The following is a 17,331-nucleotide window of genomic DNA, read 5'->3' on the forward strand; positions in this document are numbered from 1 at the left end:
ACTGAATACAATGTACACTTACCGAACACAACAATACTAAAACTAGATATCTTTGTACAGGCATTTGAGGAGCCTGTTAATAATAATTATTGGACGGCATATTCTGACATAATTTGATGCATTTATACCAAAGCAACCAACTTCGAAACATATGTAAAATAATATATTTCTAGAATCCAGTGAATACCATAGGAAATGAACATATTCATAATATTGTTGTCAATTACTTGAAAAAAAGCTTGAAACATCATCTTCTTTTCAAATATACATACCAGGTATATAGATACATTGTGAGCACTCTACATCACTTGGATATTGTATAGTTTACAGTATCCAACTCCTGGAAGTATGGAAGTATTTTGAATAGAATAATTGAATATTTGGAAAAAAAAGTAGCAAGAAAAATATGCTGTTGAAAATAAGGAGAAGTACATGTAAATGATTTTTTTAAAATGGTACTTAGATATCTTACTCTAGACAGGAAACAAGTAGATGGTACCCTTTTACAAAATTGATTTACCAAATATCCAGTTTTACTTAAAAGTATTTTCACTATATAAAGGCAATGACAGCTTTTTAACACTTAATATAACCACTGATAATATATGGGAGTTCAGATTCCTCTTTACGTAGTTAGCAGAATTGCTGACTTTCAATCTCCGTCAGAAATTTTCTTTCCAATTTCAGACTTAAACAAGGCTAATATATAACAGAGATGTACATAAATATTGCATAGGTCCACATAAGAGAAATGTACAGGTATGCAAATTATTACAATTAATGTGCAATGTATAACCCCCAGCACTCGAAATTAACAAGACAGCTTTGAGAACGATAAAATAGGCACATTTAAAAATTAAAATTTGAGTTATTCTGACTATTTTTCAATACAACTAACTTCACAAGTCATGTAGCTATTACCCCCATATTCATTGAACTGTTGGTTGCTTTTATTAGCAATAGCAAAGTAGAAAACAAGTGGCCAAAATGGCCTGTATTATTCACCTGCAGCAATCATACAGTTCACTCTTTTATTATTACTTTTTTTGAAAATGATACTCAGATAGATTTCGGTGGCAGAGGTGAGACCTTTTAACATTACATGCCTAACAAGAACATTTTATTGGTAATGGAGTACAGGCACATGACTTCAACCATTTCCACCTTCTGATCTAAATACTTCACCCCTATGGAAAATGCTCATCCTCCAACCAAATGCATAGGATTATTGTTTACAATGTCAACCATTTCAATATTTCTATACAGAATTAGCAGAGAATTAGAACCATGGGGGTTTATCTTGATACTAAATATCTACTTTATAATTATAAATATGAATGGTTATAGGGTGGAGATCTAAACAATTTCCATTGTTATGAATTAGGAACTGTTAACAAAATCTTTAACCTGTGAGTGATCGAGATCACACGCCATTGAGGGCCGACAGTCTAACAAGTCATTTGAAGCTTAAAGCATTTCAATCTTCAACTGAGACAAATCTATCACAAAAGTTACAGATTAATTTTGCTTTTTCTAGTACATAAATTTGATAAAAAAAAAATTTTCCCACCCATTTTCATTTCCAAATTTTTTCATTATACAAAATGAACTGCCTTGAATTGATCAGGAAGACAATTGGATATGCTATTGTTACAAAATTATGACAGCAATTGGTGCTAAATATGAAGTTTAGATACCAAACAGATTATATGTGACTAATAGAATCTTTTACTTCCTTGGAGATGGGAAAGGTGGATCTCAACCCCAGGGAAAAGATTCTTTATCTTAATCTAGCAAACACAAGGTTTGCCGAGTGAACTTTGACAACTTTTCCAGAGGGTTGAGATCAGCCTGTCTCACCAAAATAAGGTTAAAATTTGTTTCTCTTACCATGCTGGCTTGATTAGGTATTTGTAAGTGTTTTTGTTGCCTCAATGTTTCACACCAGTGATGTGATTTAATTGTTGACATGATGTCAGTGAATTGTTAATGTCATATCATTGTCCTGACAGGGGTGAGATAAGGTAACCTCACACCAGTACAAAGCATGGACCTAAAAAGTGATTAAGCACTGTGTACTGTAACATTGAGATAGATTCCCATCTTACTGACAACATGACCACTCCTGGTAAGACATATTTAATGAATATGGAATGTGTTTATCAAGAAATACAGCAAGAAGTAATTAACATATAAGTAACATAGTAATTCAGCATTTTCTTTCCAAAACCTAGCAACACAACAATGTCAGTATACACAATAAGGCTTCAGAACTTTCAATAGTCAGATAAAACAAAGGTAAGAATGAATTCACTACATGACAAATGTACTAAAAATGCTTCATGGCCATACATACAAAATGTTCATAAGTTTAAGATTTTCTTACCCAAACAATAATGAGCTATGTACATGATACATTGAAAAGTAGAAGCAAGGGACTTTTTTTTGCAAAATACTTTAAAAGAAAATTGTAAGATTATAACACAAAAGAACACAACATCATGTTTTTGGCAAGTTTCATTGCAATTAAAGATGTGGTAAACCTAATTAACAAGCAGTTTCAGCCAAGATGAAAGCTTTATTGCTTCAATGGACTGAAAAGTTACGCTACAGAAATTGGATAGAAAATGTCTATCAAAATAGGCTTGGTGATGTAAACGTTTGTGCAACAAAAGCTACATTTAACAAAAAAACCAGAGATGAGATTTCTAAGAAAAACTTCCATATCTTCAGTACAAAATAAACTCGCAATTTTTTAATATATAGTTAATTTTTCTATAAAACACTGTATCTACCAATCAGAAGGAAGGTTTTACATAAAACGTCAAAACTGAAATATTTGATCAATCAAGTACTTTAAATATGCTATTCTGAAGACAGCTCTTATATGCTGGATAGGTTACAGTCTGGAACAACATAAAGAATATTCCTATTTGAAGTTTTGATACATGTATACATAATTGCAGTATGGTAGTAGTACATACTGCTATCTACTGTAGTACTACTGTTATATCTCAGTACCTTTCCCCAAAAATTTTTCATCAAGCAAAATTTTGACAGCAATGTGAATATACAACATGCAAAACAATCAAAAGAGAAAAAAAAAAAACAGTACAAAACTTACAAAATTTTTGATGAGAAATAAGAAAGTGAAATATTTTTATCGACACCAAAAAAATCATAAAAAGCTTGAGGGTCTGAACTACAGTCTAAAACAATGCTATTTTGGGATTCAAACAATTTAGATATTGAAACAAAATCTGCAGGCACTTTCAACTTTCAAAGGTACAGATAGAATATAATTTCACAGAAAACAGATCTTGCAAAAACAATTATGCAAAGAAAAGTAACAACTACACTGTAACAAAAAAATTATAATGGCACTTCTATGATTACAAAAACATAATATTTAACTAGCAATAAGCCAATGTCTGGTAATAAGCCCACCTATATCTATTATCTACACATACTATTGTTGCTGTTTTATTGTGTGGCATAAGTTCCTAACTTTGAGTTTAAGGTCATGTCTGATTACCATTTTGAAGTTTTGATCAACCTGAAAAATAACATATTATCTGTTTCTTTTCCTTAACAAATCAAACTACAAATATTTATCTTACAGTTGTGAATAAAACTTGAGAAGTAGTTGAGACAATTTGTTCAGGAATGATGAAGGAGTAATGTTTTGAAGCAAGATATTGGTACCATGTATATGTATACAAGGCAAGGGAAAGATACTTTTAAAAATTCTTTCCAATAACAACTCACTCTATCAGGAACATATCTGTTACCTTTCCTTATTCAGTGAGAAGTTTCCCAATTTTCACTCCTCAGCCCCGCCTCCCAATGGATACAAATTTTGGGTGATCTGTTGATTTCAGAGATCCTGCTGGGTAGGTCATAAGTAACCTTGTTATATTTGTCAAATAGGTATGACTGACCAACTGGCCACATAATCAAGCTAGGTGAGTACACTGCCCACTTATCCTGACGAGCTACATGAAAGGTATAAAGATAATAAGGAACTTCAGTGTGCAGGTAAAATCAAGATATAACTGAACGTTAACTTGAAGAACGCTCTATATATTTTATGTGTATTAGCCTAAAGATACCTGCATGCATAGTACAGGACCAAAGTTTGGTATAAAGCATATAGAGATTGTTATGTTTGAACACAGAAGAGGATTAAATAGACTCACATTTAAGATATTTGAAAACAAATTAACCAGGTTTGTAAAATGACCAGTTTCAGCTTCATTTGTTTTAGAAAGAAAAACACACTAAAAGAAAAAAAGATACAGCAAAGCTAGAATTGCCACAAATGCTTTTATGTCCATTAATTATCATACGTATTAAAAATTAAGGAAGATACTACTAATATTTGAAGTTACAAAAAGTATCCCAATTGCACAAATAACAAAGGTGAACCCAATTTCTCAAATATCCAACACACAAATATCAGCAGTTTGCTTTTTATTTTATAAGAATTTCCAGGACTTCAGTTTATACACAGAAAAGTAAGCTCTGCAATAAAGAAATAATCGCAAATTCTTAGAATCCATTTGTCATAAAAACAACAAAGTCTTCTGAGGAAAAAACAAAACAAATTAATTTCCTAAAAGTACAAGCTAACTTGAGGTATTACACACAAATAGTTTAAATGCCAACTTCAATCATATCCCATAAGGTAGATTGGTTGTTATATTGATTAATAATTTAAATGTTTGAACTTTAGCCTGATGTATGCCTTAGTACTCAGCCATTTCTTTACATCACCCAGAAATTTCACAAATCTATCAAAAGTATTTTTTTTTTTTGTATATCATATGAATACCGGTACAGAGAAATCAAAAATCTTATTTTGTGGGGCCGTGAAAACCATGGTAATTATGTCCCTTGGTGGTAACTACTGATGCAATGTGACATGGACATTGTGAGATCTCCTACGACAAATTTGGCGTGAAAATAGACTATCAAACTCTCTTATCATCCTGACTTAAGGCTTTCCACTGATATGAGTAAATTTCATGGTATTACTTCATTGAAGAGAGCTGGCAGCAACCGTGGACAGTGCCATATAAAATATAAACAGTGTGTTTTCCACAATATCATGGATTTTTTAATGCTATTTTGTTGGCACTTTATTTTATAAATAAATAATCAATTTTAATTATTTATCTTTTCACTGACATACATTGCACATCAAGAACCTGTAGATTACATGTACTCATGAAATCACAAAAATAAAACCTCCACAAACATGAACTGAATAATAAATGTTCTCTAATAAGCCCATGCTCTGTAATAACCCTGCATTGTTTAACAGACTTTGCATGCTAAAATAAATCCCTCAATATTATCTGCAAATAAATTTCTTGCAAATTGAAAAATGGGTATACAGTAAAACTTTTATTTATTTTTCAACAACTTCTTTCAACATATGCTAATCACTCTTGATGGCCTTGACGGAAGATGCTGTAAGAGGAAACTGGAGTACCCCAAGAAAACCAATGTGGTCAGACACATGACAACATACCTTTCATGTCTTTTCAACGAATCGAACCCCAGACAGCTGGGTAAAAGGCAAGTGTTTTACCACTACACCATCCGACCACAATGAAAAACTGGTCCTATTTGATCGTAATAAATTAAGGCTGTTAGAACTATTGTTAGAGTGTACAGAGGTGGAAAGTTGCAAAAAATGAAAGCAATATATAAGCATAATCCTTTGGCAGTTATGGGCGATATCATTCAGGCCATTGTCATAAATACATGAAATACTTTATTATCGCAATATGTTATAATTCTGACTTTAAATAACAACTTGAGAAAAAAATATAATATATACATTTACATGCCAATTGGTTTTCACTACAAATCACTTATCATTTCTCACAGAAAACATAACACACATTCAATACACTAACGGATTATCTGTAATCATGTTGTTTCTTAATTCATATCCTTTCTTTAAAACTGGGAAGACACTTTGTGACACCCTTGGTTGAAAAATATTGTATGCTTTAATAAATACAATAATGAAGTTGGAATATTAACTATTTCTGACATTACATAAAGAGATTGTATTGAAAAAAGAATCTTGTATTTAAAGCACTTTTTAACAACAATAATATTGAGGGCTATTCAAGTAAAACATTTATCTCATCCCCAGGACTCCTTGTTTTGTTAAGAGGTACCATCCATAGAGTTTTATTTGTGTTTTGCTTTGAAACAATAAGCAGGAAACCAAACTCAAGATAGAAGTGGAATGTTTTGAAGACCTGGGGTGAACTAGATGTTTTAGTGTTTTCTACCTGACATGTTATAAATAATATCACAAATATCATCACTTTTACAGCAATATTCTCATTGAATTATAAAGATGCTATTTGTTATTTAAAATGTTACAATATAATGTCAATCTAATATCTTGTTTCAAATGTCAATGTTTCCATACCACATACTATTCGCTATAAATAAGTCCATACCTGGTGATAAGACCATCGATATCTATCACTATTCATTAAAATAAATGCACCAACAAATGCTATTTCCTTGCCAAGTCAGAGGTAACCCCCACTTTTCTAGCCCCCACCCCCTCTCTCCCCAGGCCTGATTGCAGGACTTTTACAGTATGTACACATTGTCCAGCTCCTTTTTCACATTTGAATGTTTTCCCATTTTAACCAATAGATTTGTAATTGTTTGTCTAAATTATTTTCTATTTATTTAGAAAAATTACATTCCATTCCTAATATTATACGACTCCATCCACTACATCGTCTCTTGTTCCTCTTCTTGGTGTGTGATAAAAGCATAACTACCAGGGGGAGGTAACTCTTCTTGGTTCTGCTTCATGCGGCGAAGCTGTACCTGATGTAGAAAAAGTCAGTGAAAAATTGGATGCATGTTTAATTTTCCTAATTGAAATCCACAAGTTAGATATTCATGTCAATTTTTATCTATTTATCATTTTGTGGACAAATAAGATAAAATGAAATAAAAACCTCATTTTCAAGATTTTGAGTTTACATGGTTTTTACAAATACCACGATCTCTACATTTAACCCAAGGTGATCAAATCCAGCAAAATAAATTGTTAATAAGGAATAAACAATTTCACCTGTAACTGGAGTTTGTTAGTGAAGAAAAGACGTTTCCAACTTTTCTCCTTGGCAAGATTTTCCAGTTCTGGTGTTATTGGTGTCTCGCTGCACCGATGGTAGATCTTCTTCCAAACCTCACAGCTGTTACACAGCTTAAAGCACAAAGACTAGTTATAAAACTCTCATACAAATAATAGACTTACATTGCTAAAATATAAAGATTACACAAGTTAGACTTAAAGAATAGGAAGATGTTTTGATATGTGAAAGAATATTACAAATACTTAAAAAAAAAGTAGGGGGGTTGGGGGTGGGGGGGGGGGGGGGGGGAGGGAGGTTGGAATTTGGTTGGGTTCTGAACTTGAATATTTCCTTAATGAACCAATTTAATTCTATATGTATGACACAAAATAATTATTCTTAACAAGTACTTTGAGAACACCATGTAGCCTACCTATAACACCAGAGCAGAAAGAAAATATCAAAAACATCCTCTACAAACCAGAGCAATGCTAATTCGTGATTGATGCAAATCGTAATCTAAATGTTTTCATGAACACCTAGTCTGTGTATTAAGCTAAGTTTTGAGGATAATACTTGATTGTCTCATAGCAACTGTATGCATGCGTGACTCCCTTTTGAAAGATGGCCACAATGTTAATAGCAACGGACTGCTATTAGGGATCACCGTTATAGCGTTGAAATATTTCAACCAATATCAGAAAGCTAGAATAGATAGTAACAGCTATTTCCAAAGGCTGTGACAATAGGGTGGAACTGTAACTGCATTATGTTTCACCTAAAAACTCTTTTCTCACTTTTCCTCTGGAACACTTAAGACAAACATATATACCAGCAATTTTTAAAATTTTGCCTGTGTGTTGAAAAATTCTGTTGCTGCAGCCATTCAACAATAAAAATTTTAGCAGGCAAAATGAATTGCAATAACTCAATAGATAAAGAAATTGGGACTTAATCAAAATTTCTAAGAAGTTCAGGGTATTGGCATATCAATAATCAATTGAAATTTAATGAAAGTTACAATATATAGTAGGGTACTTGAGAACTGAAGTTGTAGTGGAACGCAGAGAAAAGAAATTAAACAAAATAAACAAAGCGCAATAACTTCATCAATGATAAAGAATGGGAACTTATCATAGACATACAAGTGTATGTATCAACCTTTAATTTGTTTTTTCTTTCCCTTTTTCTTTAATTTCTATTTACTTTTTATCTTAATATTTCTTTTTTCTTTTTTCTGTTTTTTTTTTTTCTCAAGAAATGTAGTTGTTAGAATATAGACTGCTGTGTATGTGTAACGATATTTACATTTTGATTTCCCTTTTTGTGCCCCAATAAAGCATTGATCACGGTAGTTTGCATGTTTGTAATTTGTATATAGAGTAGGACATTATATTAAAACGCACTCATGATCTAAAGTTAGTAAAAAATGGAATAACCCGATTTACCTTGAAGTGGTACCTTCCATTTGTATATAAAGGACAGCGGACCTTCATTCTTGGTACTTTGTTTGCAACATTAAGACGGCCACAAAAGAAGACAGCTACAGCAAGGGAAAGGAAGGTAATACTACAACCCTGAATAAGGGTGTGAAAACAACAAATAGATAGCTAAGAGCCTGAACAAGGCTCTGTATCTATTTGTTTGAGTATATATAAGCACTGAACAAGTGCTAGTTTTGGCACTCTCTATTAAGTGCCAGTGCGCGCTAGGCACTAGTGCTTAGTTAGGAGCAATTGCTCTGCGCACTGTACAAGTGCCGTTGCGCTGGTTGACAATTGCGCGGGTGGTTGCCGTTGCTCTGTGAGACCGAGTAATAAGACCAGGAGTGCGTGTGCTTGCCTATGCGTTGACAGGTAGTGGGCGTGTAGTGTTGGGTATAGTTATATGTTTTTTTCTGTCAATTACCAATCATAGTGTACATATTATTAATTCAGTATAAATTAGACTGTGTTAATTATTGTTACAGTAGAATTAAGCAATTCTATCTTACACCGGCGCTGACCAAGCCAGTGTGCCGTTATATTTTGTATCATAGTTAAATACAGGACATTCCAAGTATATTCTTAGGACGAACCCGGGGGTTAATAGGACACCCTGCACGTTACATATGAGCCAAATTTAAAAAGTACTTAAATCATTACAGTGCTCGACGATGAGGCTTGTAATTGTTAGTATAGGAGTTTTTAGGTTTTGTCTGATGACAATGAAATACTAAGTAAGAACTGGATACACACTCACACTATAGAAAATTCCTTATACATATGTCATACAATGGCAGATAAAATAAAAATAGTTTTTGCCTTACCTGCATTAAGCTTATCTGAAAGCTATTGCAATCCCATATGTTAAAGACTGAAGTTTACATGTTAACAAGTCATCTTCCCTGATTTTTTTACTAACCTCTCGGAACTGTTTGTTGACCATTGACAGGTGTCTCAAGTCTTCAAGCTCCAGGTTGTGAATAATATTTTTGAGGGCTTTTTCTGGGAGGCGTGGTAGATAATCTATATGACCATCACAGATCCTGAGCAGATAGTCAAGCATGTAACTACCAGCCAATCTTTGAACCTCACCTGTAAACACAAACCTTACAGAAAGTCCCTAACTGTAAACTTAAACTTATCATAATTTCTTAACTGCATGTTTATGCAAGGGATATTTTTTAACAACAAGAGATCAAATGGACATGTAGCTATCACCTGCTTCACAATTGATCTTCACAATTGATAAGAGAGGACAATCATAAAGGGAAAAGTTATTGGCGATACTTTCATGCTCTTTCCAGGCATCATACATCCTATCTACCATGTATATAAAATTGAGGTGAAACAATGAAACTCAGGGGCTCATATTTATCAAAAAAAACATTTATTTTAGGGATATACTCCTCTGAGAAGTAAAAATAACTCACCAATGAAACTAGTAATTTTTATTCTGGTGATGGTTTTAAGAAAGCTTTGATTTTAGAAAGTTATTATGAAGCAACATTTTGCAATACTTCTTTCTGATACAGGCATCGGAATATGCGTAATTAGAGATATTTCAACGTCACATATTAGTATGATACGTGGATACAAAGAAAAAAACAATACAAAAATTCTTAATTTTTATTTGATTTAACAACCTTCAAAAAGCATAGCCAGCAAAAGAAAAAAAAACATTTATGAAAAATGACTTAAATCCTTTATTTGGCTACTCTATATATCTTCTAGTACTTAAATCTTTTTTTTTAAATTATGCTTGGATTGAGAAAGTTTTGAAAACGTTTGTCGCAATTAAAAAAGTAAGGGAGAAGGGGCTGAGGATTTTAATTTTTGCCTTCAAGATCAAAATATTTGTTTTTGAGTCCTGAAAATCAGTGAGAGTGGTTCACTCAGTCATAATTCAGGAATTTGTAATCTATTACTAGTGTTGATAATTCATGCAAAATTCAGATGAAAGCTCCTGAAAACTTTCAAAGTTATCTTCAAGAGTGGTAGCTTAGCAATGAGAAAACATTGAAATTGTTGATGCTATTTACTGCATCACATTTTCAAATAAACTGCCAAAAATGTAGTCCACAAGCAAAATTTCTGCAAAATATCATTTTAAGTTTCCTTTTTTTAGCATATAAATACAACTATAGGTAACAAAGTATATAAAAAGAGGTCAAAGGGTTTAACAGTCACCAGAGTCAAATTGATGCTAATAACATGTCAAAATGTGTGATGATTTTAACTGCATGTTACACATAAAGCAAATGTAAATTGTGCATAACACTAATTGCTGTCCTACACTAAGGCTTCGAGCCAGTTTGAATCAAAAGAAATTACACTCAAAAATCAAATTTTAAATTTTTAAAATTTGTCGTTTTAAATTATTAATTTTAACCAAGTCTCAAAATATTTCCAATAGAAAATAATGTTCAAAAATGTAATTTTCCTATATAAACTATAGGGGGAATGAGAGACCCTGGAGTCTTGAAATTTTCAATTTTGATTAGGCATCTGAAGGCCTTTCCATCAATTAAGAGAATATTTTATTCTACCATACCAAGGATTTGAGAAGAAGATTTTGAAAGTATTGATTAATCTGACTCTTGTTGGCCTCACCCCGAAATCCCCTGGGGGTTGGGGACTATATAATTTTACGATTTTGGTGCGCCTTTAGCCATTGAAGGCTTTTGTAAAATTTCATTGAAATTAGTTCAGGAGTTTCCAGAAGTCGAAACTGTTAAAAGTTTACGATGCAAAATGCACAATGCACGATGCTAGACATAGGAGGATCGCAATATGAAAACATACAAGTCCAAGATATTCTATAATTTTGTATTGAATGCTTACGGTCAAACATCAGAGGAGTAAATCCTTAAGATTTTGACACATTTGACCTATGTGACCTTCAATGTAGATAAAGGCTATTTATCTTAACAAATTCAAAAGTTCTTCACCACTGCATGTTTGCAACTAAAGGCCTAGTATAATAACATTAGGCCTGTAGAAAAGTAGAAAGTTGACAGTGAACAGAAAACAGATGGATGTCAATGTATTATGGCATAAGATCACTTGATCATTGAGTAAGCTAAAGATTGTATATTGCTACACATTATTATTTACTCTGATGCCAGGATGCTAAACTGACAATTGCTAATGATAATTTGACTTACTGTGAAACTTGTTATCGTCCTGAAAGTCCTCATAGCTATCCTTGATCACAGTTGGGTCGCTGCGACCTCCACCTCGATGGGGAGGAATGATCTTCCAAATGTGGATGACAAACTGCCAAGATGAATAGTAAAATACATGTTATTTAATAAATGTACAATAAAAATGCAAGCCTACATACCAGTTTATGTAAAATAATTATGTAAAGAATGAATGTATTCAGAAGCCACTGAAACTGATGTCCCTCAATCTTTTACTTCATTCTAGAGATCTGCACTCCTTATCACTCTCCTAATCCCATCACCAATCTCCTCTGTTCCTTCCTCCTTCTATCTCTGATCTGTTGAAGTCTTTGGATCTAATGCCCTCTCTGTCCCTTTCTGTGTGTGTTTAGCATTTTCTATGTCCTCCTTTGTGTCTTCATTCTTGTTTGTTTGCCTCGGTCTTCATCCTATTTAATCTAGTCAGACTGCCTTCTATATCCTGTATCATGTCTTCACCATAGTATATCTTTGCACACAAAGGCCTGCTTAATGTCATTAACCTATATGCACCTTGAGAGTTCTTACGTACAGTGCTTTGGTTTTAATACCCTACTCTAAGCCCTGCTTCATATACCCAAACTTTCTTCTCTCAATCCTGCTTCATACATCCAAACTATCTCCTTTCTGTCCTGCTTCATACACAAATACTATCATTTCTTTATCTTCCTCCATACATCCAAACTATCTCCTTTCTGTCCTGCTTCATACACAAATACTATCATTTCTTTATCTTCCTCCATACATCCAAACTATCTCCTTTCTGTCCTGCTTCATACACAAATACTATCTTTTCTTTATCTTCCTCCATACATCCAAACTATCTCCTTTCTGTCCTGCTTCACACACAAATACTATCTTTTCTTTATCTTCCTCCATACACCCAAACTATCTCCTCTCTGTCATGCTTCATACACAAATACTATCTTTTCTTTATCCTCCTCCATATACCCAAACTATCTCCTCTCCATCCTGTTTCATACATCCTACTTTTTCCATCCTCCAGGTCCCATTCCCTATGCCCTCTCTCCACTGTTCCATCAATCCAATGACATCTTCCACCATATCCTTCACTCCACTCTATGTTTCTCATTTTTTCATTTCTTTTTAAACACTGCCCCCTTTTTATTCGATGCCTCTTTATCTACACATTTCATTTACTTGACTTCCTTCTTGTGTCCTTTGAGGCTTACTTACTGCTTTCAATGTTATCTGAATTCTGATTCCTATTTCAGTCCCGTCACTCTTCTTTGGTAAATACCCAATTCCTCTTACATATTGCCTCATCCCTCCTAATTCCTGTTCCTACCCTATCCTCATCTCCGGTATGTCCTCTCCCCATCAAAACCCTGTCTCCCCTATTTCCTGATCCAACCCTTTGTTCCACCTCTCCTAAGACTTTTCCTTACCCTAACTTCGATTCTCCTGTAGGTCCTGTCCCAACCCTAACCCCTTTTCGCCTATGTCCAGTCCCCATCCTAACCCTTTCTCCCTTATGTCCTGTTCCTTACCTAATCCTAAACTCCATCTCCCTTATGTTCTCTCCCCACCCTAACCCCATCTCCCCTATGTCCTGTCCCCATCAGTCCTGCTGCCCCACCCCTCTTTCATCATGTCTTTCTTGTTATGTAATTAAATCACACTGCTGTGATGTTCTACTTGAGTAATTTGTTACAGTAGCTGTTTGTTTATCAGTTACCAGGTTAGTCTCACTGTGAGTTGATCTAAGGCTGATTAATTAATTATAAGGATGAAATACCCAGTGACAGAGAAAACAATAGGCCATATCACCAAAGTCAATAACCCGTAACCACACACAGGTAGTTTTGGTCACAATTAAGTTTTCCTATGGCATAAAACTGATAGATAATAAACATATTTACTTACTATTCTGCATGGGCATAAATCTCCAGTTCATTTTATGTAAAAGAATCTAGATGTTACAGCAACCTAATCCTGAGAGTTCAAACATTTGGAAAACATGTTTGTTTTTTCCAAATTCTGAACAAAGATTTCATAGGGTGTCTCAGAGTGTGGACAAGAGACATGACAGAAAAGATGTAGATTAGGATCAGAATGTACATATGTACAAGTAGGAGGGGTGTGTATTAGATGGGGACAGTTAGGACACTGGATGGATAGGACTTAGGGTAAGGACAATATGTTATAGGAGGGACCAGTATATAGGGTGTGCACATGACACAGGATTGATAGGACTTAGGGTGACGACAACATGTTACAGGAGTGACCAGTATATATAGGGTGTGGACATGACACAGGATGGACAGAGATTAGGTTACTGGTTTTACTGGACACGGATATATATTGGGTATATGGGGAGCAATCCTAGATTATCCTTTGTTCAGTTGGTGAGTGCACTGATGGTTGGGGTAGGGCTGAGAGTTGTGGTAAGACACATTTTCCTAACAAATCAATTAACCACCACAGACTAATTAATAAATAACAGCTATCACCATGGAGCTAGGAGTCAGTGTTGTGACCACCACCCTCACACACTCTACTCCACCACATACAATGAAATGATAATATTGCCACCAATTGTTTATTGAACTTTTAATTTTCTTTGACCTATAGGACCATATTCTTTTATTTGTTTATGTTGTCATTTTCATAATTTGTGTACAATTATACCCTCATAGATACATATTACACATAATGTTCTGAATTTAAAACTGAAATATATATTACATTATTTACATGTCTTCAGTGTATTTAAATTAATGCTCAGAATTCATGTGTTCATTCATGTGGAAATTTTTGGACTATGTAGTCATGAAATTTTAAGCTGATTGTAACACAATGACTAAACACAGTATTTACTTGGGTTGACCGAAACTTTTATTTAATTGTATAGTGGTTTTCCATAGTTAGTACTTCGCGTTGATATCCATTACAAAAGATAGTTCCTAATCAACATACAGCAGCATGTTGTGGCACCAAAAATAAATACATGTGTAAAGCAGACAAAAACTAAACACCTGCCCATCCATATCAAAGAGTTCCATACAAATGTCCATGGCCAACTTGGCCAGGGCCCGCTCCATCGCAGAGCAGGTCCCATCCGGGTCTCTGCCTGTCTCCACGTCTGACTCCCAACTCTCTCTAGCTACTCGATCCCAGACTAGACTAACTTCTGCTGGCTATTATCTTAGTATAAATAATACCCAAATACTTAATTTCAGCCTAGTCCCTATTGAGCATCTAATTATGAAGGCTTGTGCGACTAGGAGTACCCGTTATCAACTTCCCATCTTTGATCTATCTTATACATTGTTGCTTATCTCGTTTACTTACAAACTTGTTCGCCAGTGCGAGACATACAAAAGCGAGCATCTATCTGTCCTGATCAATCATACTGGCAATATTCTGCCACAGTGCTTCAACAATGGGGTACACACCCCGCCCGTTATCAGGCGTGCATCACTACCTGTCACTCACAGGATTTTTACCTCGGTCCAGCATTGACTGACTTTTGACCTGATGTACTTTAAACTAAGATGCTGCTCTCTACAATACACACCATTCCAAAGTTACCATTAAATCCACTTTTTACTCATTTTGTTACATGATGAATTTTGATTTGGCACAAATTCTTATCCCGAAGTTTAAACAAAACATTGTTTTCAAACCAACTTTTTTTATATGCCCTGGCTCCTCACCATGTAGACATTTGCCATCAAAATGTCTGGTGATTTCCAGAAGAAAATCAGGCTGCAATTATAATTCAGGCTCCACATAATGAGATGGATACTTGTGGCTTAAAGTAAAGAACTGATGGATACGTTTGACTCAAAGTAAAGAAGGGTTGGATACTTCTGACTCAAAGTAAAGAAAGGTTGGATACTTCTGACTCAAAGTAAAGAAGGGTTGGATACTTCTGACTCAAAGTAAAGAAGGGTTGGATACTTCTGACTCAAAGTAAAGAAGGGTTGGATACTTCTGACTCAAAGTAAAGAAGGGTTGGATACTTTTGACTCAAAGTAAAAAAGGGTTGGATACTTCTGACTCAAAGTAAAGAGACTGATACTTCTGACTCAAAGTAAAGAGACTGATACTTCTGACTCAAAGTAAAGAGACTGATACTTCTGACTCAATATAATAGTTTGACTGGTCACCAATCAGAGTATGGCAAACAGGAATTCATAACATTTAATGTAAACTATCAAATACAGGTAAAAATAATTTCTTCCCACAATCTTAAGTTGGTAACAGTAATACATTATGTGTAAAGAAAAGAAGCGACAAACGAAACATGCATTTTACTAAAGATTTTGACATTTTTTCTCTCCTTATTGATTCTCATAATATTGGCTGATATTTTTTTACTTTTGTCTTTCTGTTGAAGACATTGACTATGTGTTCTATTTATCCTGCACTATTGTTGAAAATCATACTATTGAAACTTCAACAGTTTTGTTGTTCAATCTGTATTAACTTGACATTAACTTTGTGCTGAATTTTGCACGATGGTGGATGCCAAAATATTTGCTACGCACAGAAACATATAATAATAATATGATATTCAGGAAAGATTTGCACAAATGTATACAAAGCATGATAAATAAAATACATGTTACATAGTACATAAGGTGAAAAATTTACATTAATAAAACATGCAACACCGGAACATAAAATCACAATTCAGACAGCTGATATATATGTTAAACAAATCTATCCAAGGATAGCCCAAAAAGCGTAACAATATACGCTTATTTCCGTTGGGGTCCTTCAACATAATTCCAAACTTTATCAGACATAACAGTGATTTTAGGAATTTTCATAAATCAGTTTGTTCATTACAACATAAATATTTCTAAATGTAATATTTAAGTAAATTCAAAGATTGATTTTGTTGAATTATCGCATATGCTAAAATACAGCCTTTTCCCGTCACTGCCAAGTAAAGCAAAAATATATGTGGCAGGTGTATGCCGACAATGGCGGTGCCTGTTGAGTGTTACAAGATAAATATATGTAATCAAATGCTGCTTTCTTTTTATTCAATGCCGTCTGAGTTAAAGGTAACTTTTCGGTAAAAACTGGTAAACTGAGTTCATGGACATACGCCAACTTCGTTTTTACACGTCAGGCTTCAGTAGACTTGTGTACATGACCTGTTGTGGCCTTTCTGCTGAATTCCATATCAAGCTTACACTTGTTTACAAGTCCAGGTAACTATACAAATATTACAGCGTGACATATCTGACAAAGAAAACTAGATTAAAACCAGAAAAATAACAAACCTCTTTAGGTGTCACGCAAATATGGTAAAAATCTTTGCTTGGAGGAATTGCCACACCCGGGTATTCGACAAGTGCGCCGTTGTCATTTAACCAAGCGTCCATTTTGAAGCTTCTGCTATCACCATCTCAACCAGTTCACGTAAATATGAGAGTTGCACTTTATCGTTTAAAATATTTGCTTTTTATATACTTAATTTAGTATGAGTAAAAGGACATAGAAAGCAGCGTTGACACCCGAGAAAATACACATAAA

At 34.1% G+C, this 17,331-nt stretch overlaps 1 protein-coding gene across 1 annotated transcript; it reads right to left on the reverse strand.

The window, feature by feature from the left end:
* Nucleotides 1–6,774: 6,774 nt before the first annotated feature.
* LOC132551161 (F-box only protein 36-like) lies at nt 6,775–17,180 on the reverse strand. Its single transcript, XM_060215271.1, has 5 exons — nt 17,079–17,180; nt 11,776–11,887; nt 9,531–9,703; nt 7,124–7,258; nt 6,775–6,873 (listed from the first exon to the last, which is right to left on the reverse strand). The coding sequence occupies exons 1-5, from the start codon at nt 17,178–17,180 to the stop codon at nt 6,775–6,777; spliced, it is 621 nt and encodes a 206-aa protein (XP_060071254.1).
* Nucleotides 17,181–17,331: the final 151 nt, after the last annotated feature.

Source organism: Ylistrum balloti, unplaced genomic scaffold, assembly GCF_031769215.1.
Source record: "Ylistrum balloti isolate Yb309-2 unplaced genomic scaffold, AGI_CSIRO_Ybal_v1 Utg370182, whole genome shotgun sequence".
Lineage (NCBI taxonomy): Eukaryota > Metazoa > Mollusca > Bivalvia > Pectinida > Pectinidae > Ylistrum > Ylistrum balloti.

Excerpts from the sequence above, each read along its gene's own strand:
- LOC132551161 (XM_060215271.1), bottom strand. The coding sequence starts at position 17,180 with ATGGACGCTTGGTTAAATGACAACGGCGCACTTGTCGAATACCCGGGT. Across the intron at positions 9,704-11,775 it reads GGACGATAACAAGTTTCACA|GTGAGGTTCAAAGATTGGCT; the intron begins GTAAGTCAAATT and ends TTGTGTTTACAG. Across the intron at positions 7,259-9,530 it reads TCAACAAACAGTTCCGAGAG|CTGTGTAACAGCTGTGAGGT; the intron begins GTTAGTAAAAAA and ends TTGTGCTTTAAG.